Genomic DNA, 16,186 nt, shown 5'->3' with positions numbered 1-16,186 from the left:
ATTCCCGAGAGGGAGTGCAGTAGAGTGTGAGCCCCTGAAATGAAGGGATTGTGTTAAAAAAAATGCTTTAGTTGCCTCACATTTTTATGCAATCGTTTTGTTCACCCCACTGAATTAAAGCTGAAAGTCTGCACTTCAACTGCATCTGAATTGTTTCATTTAAAATTCATTGTGGTAATGTACAGAACTAAAACTAGAAAAAAGTTGTCCCTGTCCAAATATTTATGGACCTAACTGTATATAATATATATATATTTTTTAAATAGGCATCTCATTCATTGCCATGGGTCTTCCCATTTTCACTAAGAAAGCTCAATGTTCATATTTTGTCTCATCAGTTGTACCACAATAAAAATGATCACAAAAATTACTCTTTGTTGACAAATTTCTACCGGTGTACTGCACAGCACTAGCAATATTTTCACCCACAAATTTTCATCTACATCGTCTAATATGAAACAGGTGGATCTCCACTATTTGCTTGATGGACAGTCCTAGTCAGATGCAGAATCCAAAAAAAAAAAAAGTTAAAACATAAATAATTCACAATTGATATTAGAAATATGAAATTAGATTCATTTTCTTATTAATTTTATTATGGAGAAGCTTAGTATATTGTTATGTCTTGCCAATATTAAATGATCTATCCGCATTTAAGTTTAGTGTTTGGGTTGTTTTGGTTTTTGGAATATTACAGCCAAAACAGGGATGAATGTGAAACATGCATATTTCAAGCCTTATTATATCAAAAATTGGTTATTCTGGCATAATACAGGCTAGGACAGTTTTTCAGCGTCTCATGAACTCTAAGACTGATCAATACTGAATTTTGATTTCTCCATGCTTACAGTGTAATGTAGTCAGAAAGAAAGATAGGAAGCAGGACAGCTCTGGTAAATTCAGTCTTGGACATTGTAATGTTCACAAGCCATTGCAGACACATTAATTGCTATTGCCCTAATTGGCAAATGTTTATCACCTTGTGAGGTGCAATGAAATTCCTCAAGCAAAAGAAAAGAAGGCAGATGTCCTTAAAAATAAAGTACAGGTAGTCCCCAGGTTACGGACACCCGACCTACAACTTACGAACGAGGATGCAAATATGACGCATGCGCCTCAGTAACTACCGCTCAGTCATCTTCGGCCTGGGGATGCTGCAAGCGGTGGCTGGAGGGGGGCGATTTCGCTGCTCGCGTAGTGTAGTGTCCCTCCGGCGGTAAGCTTTGAACCGTGGTCCATAGTCACCAGGGCCACAGCTATCGCTCATGTGGAGGACGATGGTTTGCTGCCCGCCCACTATGCCGCCGCAGCTGCTGCTTCTGACTGGATGCAGGCTGGATGGAGCGGAGGGGGGCGTTTCACTGCTCGCCCAGCACACACGGCTGGTAATGCTGCAAGTGATGACCCGATTATGGCTGAACGGGGCGGTGGGGGTAGCATTGTACTGTGCCTCGGATGGCTGCCTGTTGAATTGGGGTTGGGCGATTCACTACTCGCCTTTGGCAGCACCATGTTCGTTCTACAGCATACTGTAGTGGAGGTGACTGTGAGGTGGGCTGGTGATGAACCACCCCTCGCTGCCCCCGTTCTTTCTCAATAGCAAGCCTGCTTGTACTGTTACGCACATAGCAGGAAGTTGTCTCTTGTCAGTACATCAGACGTGTTGATGACTGGTGCCTTCCTGCTGTGATAACGTGTACAGTGCTGTGCAGAAGAGCATCTTAACCTTTTGTCTTCACCCTTCAAGAATGTCTCTGAAACACAAATCTGATGCAAGTGCTGGTGATACAGTAAAGAAGAGAAAAACCATCACCATTGAAAATAAAGTAGAAATAATAAAAAGGTTAGAGAGAGGTGAAACTCCATCATTCATTGGCAGAGCACTTGGTTACAGTCGGTCAAAAGTAGCATTTATTAAAAAAATGTACCAGTTCCAACTTACTTACTGTAAGTACAAACCTACAGTCCCTGTCTCGTACGTAACCTGGGGAATGCCTGTATACAAAGCTTGACACGTAATGTCTTTTCCCATGGTTAGTTAACATGAAATTACCAGTATTTTAGAACTTAAATAGCTTTTTTTTTTTTTTTTTTTTTTTTGTTTTGTTTAAGATTAAAAGTTCAATAACTTATAGTGAAAACGGCACCTTAGTGGTCAATATGTGCCTCTTGGTACCTTGCCTTTATGTATCCCCAGTAAATGTAAAAGTCGGATTTATTTTCAGAAATATTTTAAATTTCATATGGTTTTTATTTCATTTAATTTTTGACAACCCTGTTACACACTTAATGTTTCTTCTCAATAAAAAGTTAAATTTTAATCATTTTCCAAAATGTGTATTATATATTGTTTCCACTCTGGGAAGACTGCTAAGGGATTTGATTGGAAAGGTGCTATATAAGCATTATCATCCTTATTATTTGAGCTTCAGCTTGCATAGATTTAAGATTAATGAAGAAAGTCAAGGGTTTTTCTTAGTTATAATCAATGATGCTTTTATTGATTGTGATTTTCACCCCAAATCACTTGATTGGTGATTGATAAATTAGCTGATCTCAATTTTTTTTCCATAACCTGCTTTTCTTCACAATATGGTAATTTAATTGAGCCCATTTACATGAAGGATTACGGTCCTTGTGAAATCAAACCTGTCATTTTGCTGCCAGACTTTCTGAGCCTTTTAGAAGGAGAGTGAAGACAAGAATATTTGCTTTTATGCTAAAGAAATTGGGGTAATAAAATGAGTAAAGAGAATCTGAGGAATCATCCCATGCATGGAGAAAAATTGAAGAGTGTAAAAAAGGAAAGATACATCTTTAATAAATTTACACTGAATGTTACAGACCTAAATAAATGTGTGTTTTTATTCTATAATAGTAATAATAATAGCCGCTCACAACAGTTAATGCATGAAGGACCCAGGATCAAACTCACAACCTCTTGATTAGGAGACAGCAGTACTTACCTCTGCACCAGCCAAGCAGATGTGTGTGTGTGTGCATGTGTTGTACCCTATCCCAATTTCATTTACTTTGGTTAAATTCTAGAAAAAAAGCACACTTGTTTTGTTATATCTGTGTCTTTTCTGAAAGTGTTTATTTGATATTTGGACTTAAGTCTTCACACATTATACACTTCATGTCAGCATTTTGCCAATTATTAGTAGAACATGAAAAAAGTTTCTGTTCTAGTTATGTTTTCAGCAGTTCTTGCCTTGCATTTCCTGTCATCCTACATTTACACAGATTGTTGTAGACACGGAACACACATAAAATGTATGTACAGTGATCCCTCGCTATATCGCGCTTCGCCTTTCGCAGCTTCACTCCATCGCGGATTTTATATGTAAGCATATTTAAATATATATCGCGGATTTTTCGCTGCTTCGCGGGTTTCTGCGGACAATAGGTCTTTTAATTTCTGGTACATGCTTCCTCAGTTGGTTTGCCCAGTTGATTTCATACAAGGGACGCTATTGGCAGATGGCTGAAAAGCTATCCAGCTTACTTTCTCTCTCTCTCTCTCTCTCTTGCGCTGACGTAGGGGGGTGTGAGCAGGGGGGCTGTGTGCAGCTGCTTCCTGAAGGACAGGCTGCACGGAGCTTCGCATACTTAAAAGCTCAAAGGGCACATATTGATTTTTTTTATCTGTCTCTCGCTATCTCTCTCTCTCTCTCTCTCTCTCTCTCTCTCTTCCTGCTCCTGACAGAGGGGGTGTGAGCTGCCGCCTTCAACAGCTTTGTACCGGCGGTGCTTCGCATACTTAAAAGCCGTATTGATTTTTTTTTTGACTGCTTGCTTTGCACTCCTTTGAAAAGGAAGATATGTTTGCATTCTTTTAATTGTGAGACAGAACTGTCATCTCTGTCTTGTCATGGAGCACAGTTTAAAGTTTTGAAAAAGAGACAAATGTTTGTTTGCAGTGTTTGAATAACGTTCCTGTCTCTCTACAACCTCCTGTGTTTCTGCGCAAATCTGTGACCCAAGCATGACATTCTAAAAATAACCATATAAACATATGGTTTCTACTTCGCGGATTTTCCTACTTCGCGGGTGGCTCTGGAACGCAACCCCCGCGATGGAGGAGGGATTACTGTATTCGAAATAACAATATATTATTTACCCTATACAATTCATGGCACCTCACATCCAGATAAACAGACTTGAGCTGGGAGAACTTTGTGTATGACTAAAGCTGCATTGGTGGGGGATGGGATAGAAGGCTGCCTGCTGCTTATGTTGATCGACACATTTGCAAAACAAAAGATGCTGATGAGGAGGTACAAGGGAATTTAAGGTGGCCCGGCATTACAAGTTTTTTTGTAGGCCTTAGGGATTCTAGTGTTAATTCATATATTAAATTTCACAAACTCCTGGGGCTTTAATTTTTCAAATATGTCCCTACTTTTTTTTTAATATTTGTCCCAAGCTTAAGGCTTTTAATTTGAAATCAAATTTTTCAGTTTTACATGAATCCTTTATTTCAGATCTTCTGTAATATAGCCTTTGTTTTGCCATTTCCAGATTTCTTACATGAGTGATCAAAAATTGTTATTGCTTATGCCAGCCTGTGTACAAAACCAGAATTTGAAATTACATGGGCTGTCATTACCTGTGCTCAATAAATGTGTAACTGTGAGACAGCATTGCATTCTTTAACATACAATTCAATTATAACCTGCGTTGTCACTTATAGGTTATACTAATGAATATTCGTTTGCCTTCAAAAAGCAAAGAAATGACACACATTAAGTGTTTGCAGATTCATAGTTAGCAGTGCAGTATGCTGTTTTGCTTGTCCTGCTAACTGTGGATGTGTGTGAGGTCCCACACCCCCAGTCCTGAACTGTGTATGGTGGTTCGAACATGGAGGAATGTGCTCATTATAATCAGAGAATGAACATAAAGCCTCCATTTATTTATCGGTACTATGTAGGACACTATTAAAAAGTGATTAATCCTCTTTACAAATTCATGACTATACAAATTAAAGGAATGCACTTCATCAGATTGGTAACATTTTGCTATTAAAGATTACACATTTGTTTCTGAACTGACTCCATAAATGGATAAATGGCAATGATGAGATAATAATGTGTGTGCCTTGCCTTTTTTTTTTTTTTTAATAAATAACAAGTATGGTTCCTGCAATCATATTACTGATACTGTAAAAAACAAAAGTACCATTAGTTTTTGGAACTTTGACATCAACTTGGTACTGAAAAAATTGGTTCTTGTTACATCCCTAATACAAAGTACAGTGAAACTCATATGTATTCTTTTCACCATGCCCCCACTCGGCATACATCTTGCTCTGAAATCTATGTAAAATAACAATACAGAATGTAATGGGCATAGAGCTTTCAGTGCTTCATTGTCTTAACACCACTAATGAATAGTCGCTGCAAGTAAACAAACTAGCAAGATATACGGAAGGAACATTTTCTTAAATCGAAAACTTGGATACTTCAAAATTGGCATGTTCTGTTTTAATGCTTTTCTTTACAATGGGTCTCTGGTACCCTTCCTTTCCATTATAAAATTCAAGAGAGCACTAATTATTTTTAAAATATGTTACATTTTAGAATATTGTTTCTTGTGGCAAAGTAATATATTCTGTGTCTGTGAAGAAATAACTTTGACTTGAAAAATGTCAAACTTACCCTTTGTCTTTAGCCAGTTACTAAATGCAATACTGTTGTATTTTGTAATGCCATTAAATCACAATGCTTAATATTTAAAAATGGCAAATATGGTAATATACTATTCTAACTAAATTATTGAAATAATATCCTTTTATGTGATATTTGGCAATTAAAGGTCCCAGGGTAGCAGTGCTAACAATAGTGTTACAGTTACAGTCAGGTACACAGACCTAACTCTCATTGACACAATGATTTGTAATCAGGTGGTCATGCTAATTTTTATGTATGTTGCTTTTAAGTCCATTTTCCCAGTGTTCCATTTTAGTGTAAGTAACTGAAAAATATGTATTAAAAATATATTCATTACATTATTTGCGTTCACTGTCATTGTATTCTTGTACTAGGTGCTTGGGGGACCATCTGCGTTATTTGCAAAAAATGGATATCAAAAGCACCAGAAGCAACAACAGAGAAGCTTGTCACTTCATGAATACTTGAGCATTGGGCTGTTAAAAGAATGCGGTATTTCTGTACCAAAGGGAATGGTTGCGAACTCGCCAGAGGAAGCCTTTTCGGCAGCCAAGGAGTTGGGTAAGGAGGAAGGGGAGAATTATAAATATCTGCTTTCTATTCTTCCAGGAAGCAACCTTGAAGCAAAAAATTTACAAAGTGTTGGCCATTTTTGTTTAAAAATAATAATCCACCATGCATCCTGACATCTTTGAGTTTACTGTTATGGCTATTATCAGTAGTAATTGTTTACATTTCTTACTTTGATCTATATTTAGCATATGGTTGCAAATGTTTATAGGATGTTGTCTGTGTTTTAGACAATAATGTCAAATCTTTTTTTTGTTTCTTCAAGAAAATAAAAATGCAGTAGTGTTGGTGCAGTTGCATTTCACTTTTTTTTAATACTGCTTCTAGAGTGATCTTTAAGAAATCTATTATGTTTAACACCTATAATAATTCACAAATGGTTTAATTCTTATGCTACTGCTAAGCAACCTTAATTTAAAATTAATGATCTTGTTTTCATGATGTTGGTGTTTTCTGCCCTTTACGTCTTTTTTGCTTGCTCCTTTTATTTGGAAACTAAACAGTATAACAAAACGTAACTCAAACAAATGAAAGTAAATAATCAAGTACAACTGTATGTTTTACAAACAAGTAAGCTTGGCATATGAAGTCATTTTAATGCAAACTTGAATAACACTGTTTTGACCCATATGAAGTCATTTTAATGCAAAATTGAATAACACTGTTTTGATCTGAACAATTTGTTCTTTATTATGCCATATATGCAAAGTAAGAAAAAAATTCAAAGCAAAAAAGCAAAACTGTGTGGTTGGTGCAAGTTTCTTCCTACCATTATGGCTCATATGTTAGTCTGCTTGATGCTGTATATTCAAGCAGTCCTTTTCAGTGAATACTGGCTATGGAAAATATTTTTGCTTTGTGTTAGATGTGTGTGGGTACTATTTTTTTTTTTTTTTTTTCATTCCTATTCCCAACAACAGTCCATCCTGTTTCTGCCTGCTCTGCTCTCAAGGGCCTTTTCTCTGCACTCGTAAAATGTTCCATTCCTCCCCGGACTGCTTCCTACTTTTCCCCTTTAAAAAAAGATGCTTGAATTGAACACACAACCTAAATGTATTAAAATGACAGAGTCTACAAGGGATTGAAAACATCATACAGATTCAAGAAAATCAGCATATGCCAGTTTTTTCCCCTCTTTTTCACATTACAGTCAGTTGATCTATTGATATAGTTTTCAAAAAATAATTAGATCGATGAATTGATAAAGGGTGACCAGACATTTGCTTTGACCTGGAGATGTGCTGTTTTTGAGACTTCAAATAGAGATGTGGTGGATATTTGTAGAATCCCTAAAGTTGTTCAAGATTTTCTATTAATCATTGCTTAGACTGTTTAAACAAACAGCAGACCTACATATTTTGTCCAATCCATGTGTGATACATGTATGTTTTAAACCCAGCATTGGTGTAACTTGTGTAGCATAGGGTGACAACGTGGACGACTGAGCAGATTCACCTTGATATTCAACATGAATTTAAAAATACAAACGGTGCCCAAGAAAAGAAACTGCACACATACAGACATTTAGCTGAGAACATGGAACAATAAGAAGGCCTTGGTTAGATGACTTAAGTGGGTAACTGTTAATATAATGTTGTAAAGAATCTGAAATATATTGTGGTGTTTGACCTTGCAGAGCTGTATAGACGATTATTAAAATTTTAAAACAGATTTTAAATTCCACCAAAAACCAATAAAGAGTGGATTAAATCGGAGTAATATTAGACCACTTACTGGAACGGGTTAACAGTCTAGCAGTAGCATTTAAAATAGACTGAGATGTAGCAGTGATGTCTTGCTTAAACATGTAAATAAAGAATTACAATAATCAAGGCAAGAGAAACTAAAAGTATCCACTATACATCTGCATTCAGTACTATTGCTCTTAGCTTTGATATAATCCGCATATAATAAAAATAAGAACGAGATAAGTATCTAACATGAGCAGCAAGATTTAACATTAGAATCCCTGAAGCCTATGAAAAAACTTGTAATCCCGGGCCACCTTAAATTCCTTCGCTCCTCTCCATTAGAGTCTTTTGTTTTGCATATGTGTCAATCAGCACAAGCAGCCTGCTATCTAATCCCCCCACCACTGCAGCTCAACCTGGGCAAAAGGTTCTCCCAGCTGAAGTCTGTTTATCTGGGTGTGAGCCTATGTTGATCAAACACAGAAAGGTCTGCAGTCTACTTTGACTTTATGCCATAGGAAGATGAGTAAATAAATATACAGTGCATCCGGAAAGTATTCACAGCACATCACTTTTTCCACATTTTCTTATGTTACAGCCTTATTCCAAAATGGATTAAATTCATTTTTTTCCCTCAGAATTCTACACACAACACCCCATAATGACAACGTGAAAAAAGTTTACTTGAGGTTTTTGCAAATTTATTCAAAATAAAAAAACTGAGAAATCACATGTACATAAGTATTCACAGCCTTTGCTCAATACTTTGTTGATGCACCTTTGGCAGCAATTACAACCTCAAGTCTTTTTGAATATGATGCCACAAGCTTGGCACACCTATCCTTGGCCAGTTTCGCCCATTCCTCTTTGCAGCACCTCTCAAGCTCCATCAGGTTGGATGGGAAACGTCGGTGCACAGCCATTTTAAGATCTCTCCAGAGATGTTCAATCGGATTCAAGTCTGGGCTCTGGCTGGGCCACTCAAGGACATTCACAGAGTTGTCCTGAAGCCACTCCTTTGATATCTTGGCTGTGTGCTTATGGTCGTTGTCCTGCTGAAAGATGAACCGTCACCCTAGTCTGAGGTCAAGAGTGCTCTGGAGCAGGTTTTCATCCAGGATGTCTCTGTACATTGCTGCAGTCATCTTTCCCTTTATCTTGACTAGTCTCCCAGTCCCTACTGCTGAAAAACATCCCCACACCACCATGCTTCACTGTAGGGATGGTATTGGCCTGGTGATGAGCGGTGCCTGGTTTCCTCCAAACGTGACTCCTGGCATTCACACCAAAGAGTTCAATCTTTGTCTCATCAGACCAGAGAATTTTCTTTCTCATGGTCTGAGAGTCCTTCAGGTGCCTTTTGGCAAACTCCAGGTGGGCTGCCATGTGCCTTTTACTAAGGAGTGGCTTCCGTCTGGCCAGTGTACCATACAGGCCTGATTGGTGGATTGCTGCAGAGATGGTTGTCCTTCTGGAAGGTTCTCCTGTCTCCACAGAGGACCCTTGGAGATCTGACAGAATGACCATCGGGTTCTTGGTCACCTCCCTGACTAAGGCCCTTCTCCCCCGATTGCTCAGTTTAGATGGCCGGCCAGCTCTAGGAAGAGTCCTGGTGGTTTCGAACTTCTTCCACTTACGGATGATGGAGGCCACTGTGCTCATTGGGACCTTCAAAGCAGCAGAACTTTTTCTGTAACCTTCCCCAGATTTGTGCCTTGAGACAATCCTGTCTCGGAGGTCTACAGACAATTCCTTTGACTTCATGCTTTGTTTGTGCTCTGACATGAACTGTCAACTGTGGGACCTTATATAGACAGGTGTGTGCCTTTCCAAATCCTGTCCAATCAACTGAATTTACCACAGGTGGACTCCAATTAAGCTGCAGAAACATCTCAAGGATGATCAGGGGAAACAGGATGCACCTGAGCTCAATTTTGAGCTTCATGGCAAAGGCTGTGAATACTTATGTACATGTGCTTTCTCAATTTTTTTATTTTTAATAAATTTGCAAAAATCTCAAGTAAACTTTTTTCACGTTGTCATTATGGGGTGTTGTGTATAGAATTCTGAGGGAAAAAAATGAATTTTATCCATTTTGGAATAAGGATGTTATAAGTAACATATAAAGGTTTTTTATATAAAGACCATCATAAGACATAATTACAAACGGAACTTTGCACAATACCTTGGCGAGTTCTGAAAGTCTTGCTGTTTCGTTGAAGGACATGCACGTCCTACATTTGTATTTGAAAACAGCAGTGTCAGATTGGGGGGAGCGTTAACGTGACCACCCTCTTTTTACTTAATAGATATCTTGAAATCTCATAAAGTTGTCTGTAAATAATAGATAATCATTAATTATTTCAAAAAATGTCTAAAAGACAGTTTGGTTTACTATGTATTCCATTTGTACAGTCATATACTGTAATACTCACTGTCTTGTTAATTTATTCTTTAGGTTGTATTGTCTAAGTGCTATTTTTTTCAGATTTGTTAATAGAAAACAACTGCTTTCTTGTTATTTATGACTTTTAATTAGGGGTGTGCAATATTGGGGGGAAAAAAAAAATCTCGATATTTTCTAGGACTTTGACGATAACGATAACTCCAGGATATTCTGTATCCTTTAAACATGTGTTTATAAGTCGTATTAAGATCTAGCTTGGTCTTGGTAATAGAAAATTAATTGTAGTTTAATGAAACAGTTAAGGAAAACAGGTCTTATTTATTTAATTAAAACTGAAGTAAAACACCCGGGTCCTTTCTGTGTGGTGTTCGCGTGGATTTTTGCTGGGGGCTCCGATTTCCTCCCACAGTCCAAAAGTGTGCAGGGTAGGCTGATTGGCGAATCAAATTTACCCTGTAATTGTGTGAGTGTGAGTGTGGCTGTGTGAGTGTGTGTACCCTGTGGTGTGTTTGGCTCCCGCCCGCTGTTGGTTCCTGCCTACGCCTGTTGTTCCCGGAACAGGCTCTACCCACCCCCCCTACCACCGCGACCCCAGTTGGGAGTAAGCGGTTACGATAATGGATGGGGAGATGGATGAAGTAAAACAAAAACATTAAATTCACCAGTCAACATATTACAGTATGTATTATAGTACATAACTGAACAGTGGCCTACAGGATGTACACAAACATTTGCGCTGAAACCAACAAAACTATTAAAATGAGAGCACCTACTATTCATGTAAACAAGCTATAAATGCACAGGGAATAAAATACCTGAACATCACAAGTACAGGCCATGAACTGAACATGTGCGGCATGCAAGCAAGAACACAAATCTAACATACTGTACTATACTGTAAACATCTAAACGTCCATCGAGTACTGCAGAAGTAGCATGTGTAAACAAGTTTTACACAAACTAACACTATTAAAGAAATTACTAACTTTCTTTGTCCAATATTGCACAGAGTTATGAGTTTTGAGAAAGTTATGAGAACTGTAAAATTCTACTGGAGAAACTTCAAGTTGTGTGACAGGAACACCAGCCTGTCCACAGCATCTGGCTTCAAAACAGCACAGTTACATGTTACAACATTTCCTCCGGTGCTGAAAGCCCTCTCAGAAGCACTGCTTGAAGCAGGATTGCACAGGTACTTTTTTGCTAGTTTCCCCAATCTGGGGAAATTTACTTCTTGTGTTTTCCACCACTCAAGTGGATTTACCTCACTGTCCACCTCGGGTATCGTTAAGTAGCTCTTGATCTCTTTTTCAATGGCAGTGGGCAGAGACTCGTCTTCTCTGATTTCCTGTGCTGTTTTGAAATAGCTGCCAAAAGACTTTTTTTTTTCTTTTTGCTCCCTCCCTTGTGTTATCACCTGATCCAGTTTCTGCAGCCATCGGGTGAGCTGAAGCAGTTGAGGGTCCTGAGGTAGGGCTGTCTTCCTCTGTCACCACAGCCATAAGTTCTCTCACAGCTGCCATAATAATGGCTTCGATCCTGTCATCATTATTAAAGTGATCTTTGAACCGTGGGTCAAGTGTGGATGCCAAACCCAACAGCTCGTCTACACAGTCCTCTGTGTATTTGGAGTTCAGATACTCTAGAATGGCTTGTGTCATCTTTTTGGTTAGGTCTGTGTCATCAGACTTCACCTCCAGGACATCAGAGTTGAATAAGGCCAGCACAGGTTTTAAGTAAGAAACTGTTACAAGTTGCTCACCTGAAAGAGCATCTGTGAACTCCAGAAGAGGGCCTAGTGCTTTACTTATGCCTCCAGCACTTCAACATCTTGCCATGTTGGGACAAGATGCCAGTGCTTTTTGTCTGCAGTCAAAACATGACAAATGGCTTTTTCTTGTTCAATAAATCTCTCTATCATGCGCTGTCTTGAGCCCCATCTTGTTGGTGACTCAGTGATAAGTTTATGCATTGGAAGTGTGAGCTGCTCTTGTGCATCAACAAGTGCTTTCTTCTTTTTCCAGCTACTGGAAAAAGCTCCGACCACCTTTTTGCAAACTCCTATGGCTCTGTCTATCCTTGGATCCCGCATGCTCCTCTCTGGAAAACATTTAATATAAAATTTAATGGAACATTCAAAGTATACTGTATATAATAATTGCATTACAACATTCTTATATTTTTATTGTATAATGTATTATTTGAAATTATATTGAATTATATTTTTGTCATCTACAGCTTTACTTATCAGGTCTTTTTGTATTTTTAAACGTCATAATAAATAAGATCAATTTAACCTAAATTGCCTTTTATAGAGGAACTCCAAATTACTCGCCAATCGCAATATGAAGCCGATGCCCAAAACAAGGTAGCCCCTTCCAGTTATTAATCCATAGTGCACTGACAACGTTAGCCCCGTTGTCTGTTACAGTCATGCAAACCATGCGGTCTTCTCGCAGTGACCATGATGCCAGCGCATCTTTCAGACCTTGCGCAATGATGTTGCCAGTGTGATCTTCTAGGAAGTAGGATGTTTGCAAACAGAAGCTTTGCGGTTGCCAGTTTTTGTCAATGAAGTGCACTGTCAGGGAGAAATATGGCTCGGATGTTCGGCTTGACCATAAATCCGTTGTTGTGGCAAAATATGAAACCTTTTGCAGTTTATGTGTCAGAGTTTGGCGACACGAATCATGCAACTTAGGCAGAGCTGTTTGACTGAAATATTTTCAGCCATGCAGTGTGTACCTTGGGTCTAAAGTATTCAAAAGTTGTTTAAAACCATCTCTCTCAACCACTTGAATTGGCACTGTATCTTTTGCAATGTAATTGGTGACGGTGTTTGTTATGTCATGCCATCTGTTGCTTTTCTTGTCATAAGCCACTTTTTTGCAGAATGAGTCCGCTAAAGTTTTCTGAGTGTGTTTTTGTGCTTGTACCTTGGTTACTTAAGACTTGTGCTGGACAGTTGACTCCTTAAGCTTTTCGTATTCTTCGTATTCTGTGCGGTCGTTAGTTCGCAAATGGTGAAACAAGTTAGTTGTTGAGCTGTCTTTTAGTTTAACGGCAACCGATTTTCCACATAGTTTACAGATTGCCGTCTTTTGAGCAACATCAGTCTTTTCAAAACCAAACCACTGCCATGCGAGTGAGAATGAACCACGTCTGGCAATTAACTCTGACGACGTAGATGAAGAGGCTGTTTTATCATGTGGCGCTGTTTGTTCACTCATTTTGAGGCAGCAAGCGACACTAACTAGCGGCTTGCTGGACATGCACGCCTACGCAACTTGCTTTGCGCACGCGCAGTAGTCTATACTGTTGCATTAGTGAATGAACTCTGTTTGTTTTTTTTGCAAAGAGAGTTACTGTACATACTCTAATTTAATCTCATACATCATTAAAACAGCAATTAAGATATAATCGTAAACAATGTATATCGCACACCCCTACTTTTAATGTGTCCATTTAATGCATACTTATGTTGTAAGTTTGTATATTATTTGAAACTTTGTATATTATCACTTTTGTCCCCCTTTCTAGACCTAATTGCGCTATACTACTCTGCACAAACTTTTTGAGGATCTTTTTAGAATGCATAGTATTTTTCAATAAATACATTTTATTTAGAATCTGTAAACTGTAGGAAATGTTGGAAAAACATTTTAAATTGATGATAACACTAGAGTAAGATCTGGTGTTCTACTGATAAGTGGTAGTGGAGTTATTATGAATCTGGTAATCTCTTTTAATCTTAAAGTAGGAGGTATTTTTTTCATATGGTTTATTGGTGATAAAAAGAGAACTGTATTAGTTAGACAGTTGCTTGATCATTAGGCATGAACAAGTATGTTCAAATTCTCAGTGTCCTGTTCTCTGATCTTTTTATGTATATAAGGCTTTTAAAACTTTTGGCAATGCAGATAAATAACTATAGTCTGTGTGAAATATGAAATATGCAGATACAATTTATATATTATTGTGTATCTAAATAGTAATAGTATTAACTTCATAACAGCATTACATACAGTATGTTTAAACATAGCTTTATCTGCCTTTGGTTTACCTTCCAGTTCAGGTATTTGTGGGAAGATTGTTGTAAAGATTTTGTTTGAAATATGTTGTAAAGCTTTTGTTTGAAATATTAATACTTGTGGCCCTTAGAAAGAAACATAACATCTGTTACCCCACCTTTGTCCTTGGGGATGTGGAGACGATGTAGAATATCCAGAGGAAAATGCACGTAGACATATGTACACTGATTTTTAAAGGAAGTAACTGTTATTGATAATTTATCAAAAAAAAAATGCCTGTTTCAAGCATACATCTTGATAATGGACATGTAGATTATGCAACACTAGTAATGTGAATTTTTCTTTTTTCCATGGAGATTTTCCACATTATTTGCTTTTGTACAGCATTGGTCACCATTGGGTTGCATGAAAACATTAGATTAAAATTTTTGACTTCACTACAAACTACATGGTGTATGTAATATATTAAAAAAATGTTTGTGGTGGAGAATTCCTTTAAGTATTGAGAAGTAAACTCTGTTTACCATAACCTCAGTGCTAGTGCTATGTAGCTCCTAGGACAATATATAAGGGACGTTTTACAAGATCTTGGGGGACAAAAACTCTTCTAAGAATATACCAATATATTTTTTATGGTAAGCTGGTCAAAACAGAACTTGCTTTTTAATATTATTGCTAGTCATAAAAATGCTTGTGATTAGTATACAGTACATGCTTTTTCATGGCAGCTTTGCACTATATGATGGAAGCAAACTTGATGTGTTTATTAAAAACGTCCTATGTTAATTCTTTAGAATTTTAATGGAGTACTTATTTACATGAGCATTATTAAACTGCTTTTAGATTTTGCATTCTGGTTTTCTCATGATGTTGCAGTATTAAAACACATTTTTGCCTCACTGTCTTTTTCTTGTTTTTCGTATACACAACAGTTTTCATAGTAAAAATGCCTGTATAATTAGATTGACAGCAGTTAGGGGTGGGCGGTATGACCAAAATTCTATATCACGGTATTTTTCTAAATTATCCCGGTTTCATGGTATTGGACGGTATTTTTTTTCCCCATGCATGAGTGAATGTTAACCACATTTTCCACTGCAATTCCTGCAGTAGACTGGCTAAGAATAACCTATTCCACTGTTATGAGAATTGTACATTGTACAAAAAAACATTTTAATGTGCACACAAGTATTAATACAGGTTTGCATGGCCCCATAAAGTGATAGTTTTCAAGGGGGTGACACTAATGAAGAGAAGGAATCACATTGCATGACAGTTGCAATCAAAATATAGAACCTTTTTATTGAACAAATTTTGCAAAAACTTAAACTATGATTTTGACATCATATTTTCAACCATCCAAAGAGGCATTTAGACTTAGTAAAATATCCAGAGGTGCTTGTCAAAAGTTGTATTGCACTGAACATGTCTTAGAAAAGTAATAAATAGTAAATATTTTTTGTGCACCAACTACACTTTGTTAATGTTAACCATCTCTGTCCACTGACACGTTAAAGTGACTTTTTCAACAACTTTACCATCAATAAACTGCATAATATTTAAACTAATAAATAACAACAATAAAATAAATAATAGTATTATTACTGATAGCTGCACTATTACTTCAAGACTTCAAGCCCAGGTGCATTACACAGTATTCACCAAATTAAAATAAAATAAAATAAAACAAGTGCAACTTTGTGATGACATCCTTACCAACTGTACCATCATTTAGGCAAACTGCATTAATATGGTTCTTGCTTCAAGCTAAGCTATATACATAAATGAAATAACTGCAACTTGCACTTACTG

At 37.4% G+C, this 16,186-nt stretch overlaps 2 protein-coding genes across 2 annotated transcripts in view; both read left to right on the top strand.

The window, feature by feature from the left end:
- The window catches only part of alg11 (ALG11 alpha-1,2-mannosyltransferase), a 357,044-nt gene that overhangs the window by 288,919 nt on the left and 51,939 nt on the right, over positions 1 to 16,186 (top strand). The window lies entirely within an intron of this gene.
- sucla2 (succinate-CoA ligase ADP-forming subunit beta) overlaps positions 1 to 16,186 on the top strand; it is a 74,308-nt gene that overhangs the window by 11,934 nt on the left and 46,188 nt on the right. Inside the window, exon 2 of the mRNA XM_028799691.2 lies at positions 6,050 to 6,236. Coding sequence (XP_028655524.1) covers positions 6,050 to 6,236 — 187 coding nt within the window. The remainder of the gene's footprint in view (positions 1 to 6,049; positions 6,237 to 16,186) is intronic.

The sequence above is a fragment of the Erpetoichthys calabaricus genome, chromosome 4 (assembly GCF_900747795.2).
Source record: "Erpetoichthys calabaricus chromosome 4, fErpCal1.3, whole genome shotgun sequence".
Lineage (NCBI taxonomy): Eukaryota > Metazoa > Chordata > Cladistia > Polypteriformes > Polypteridae > Erpetoichthys > Erpetoichthys calabaricus.
This window is presented reverse-complemented; position numbering and strand designations above follow the sequence as displayed.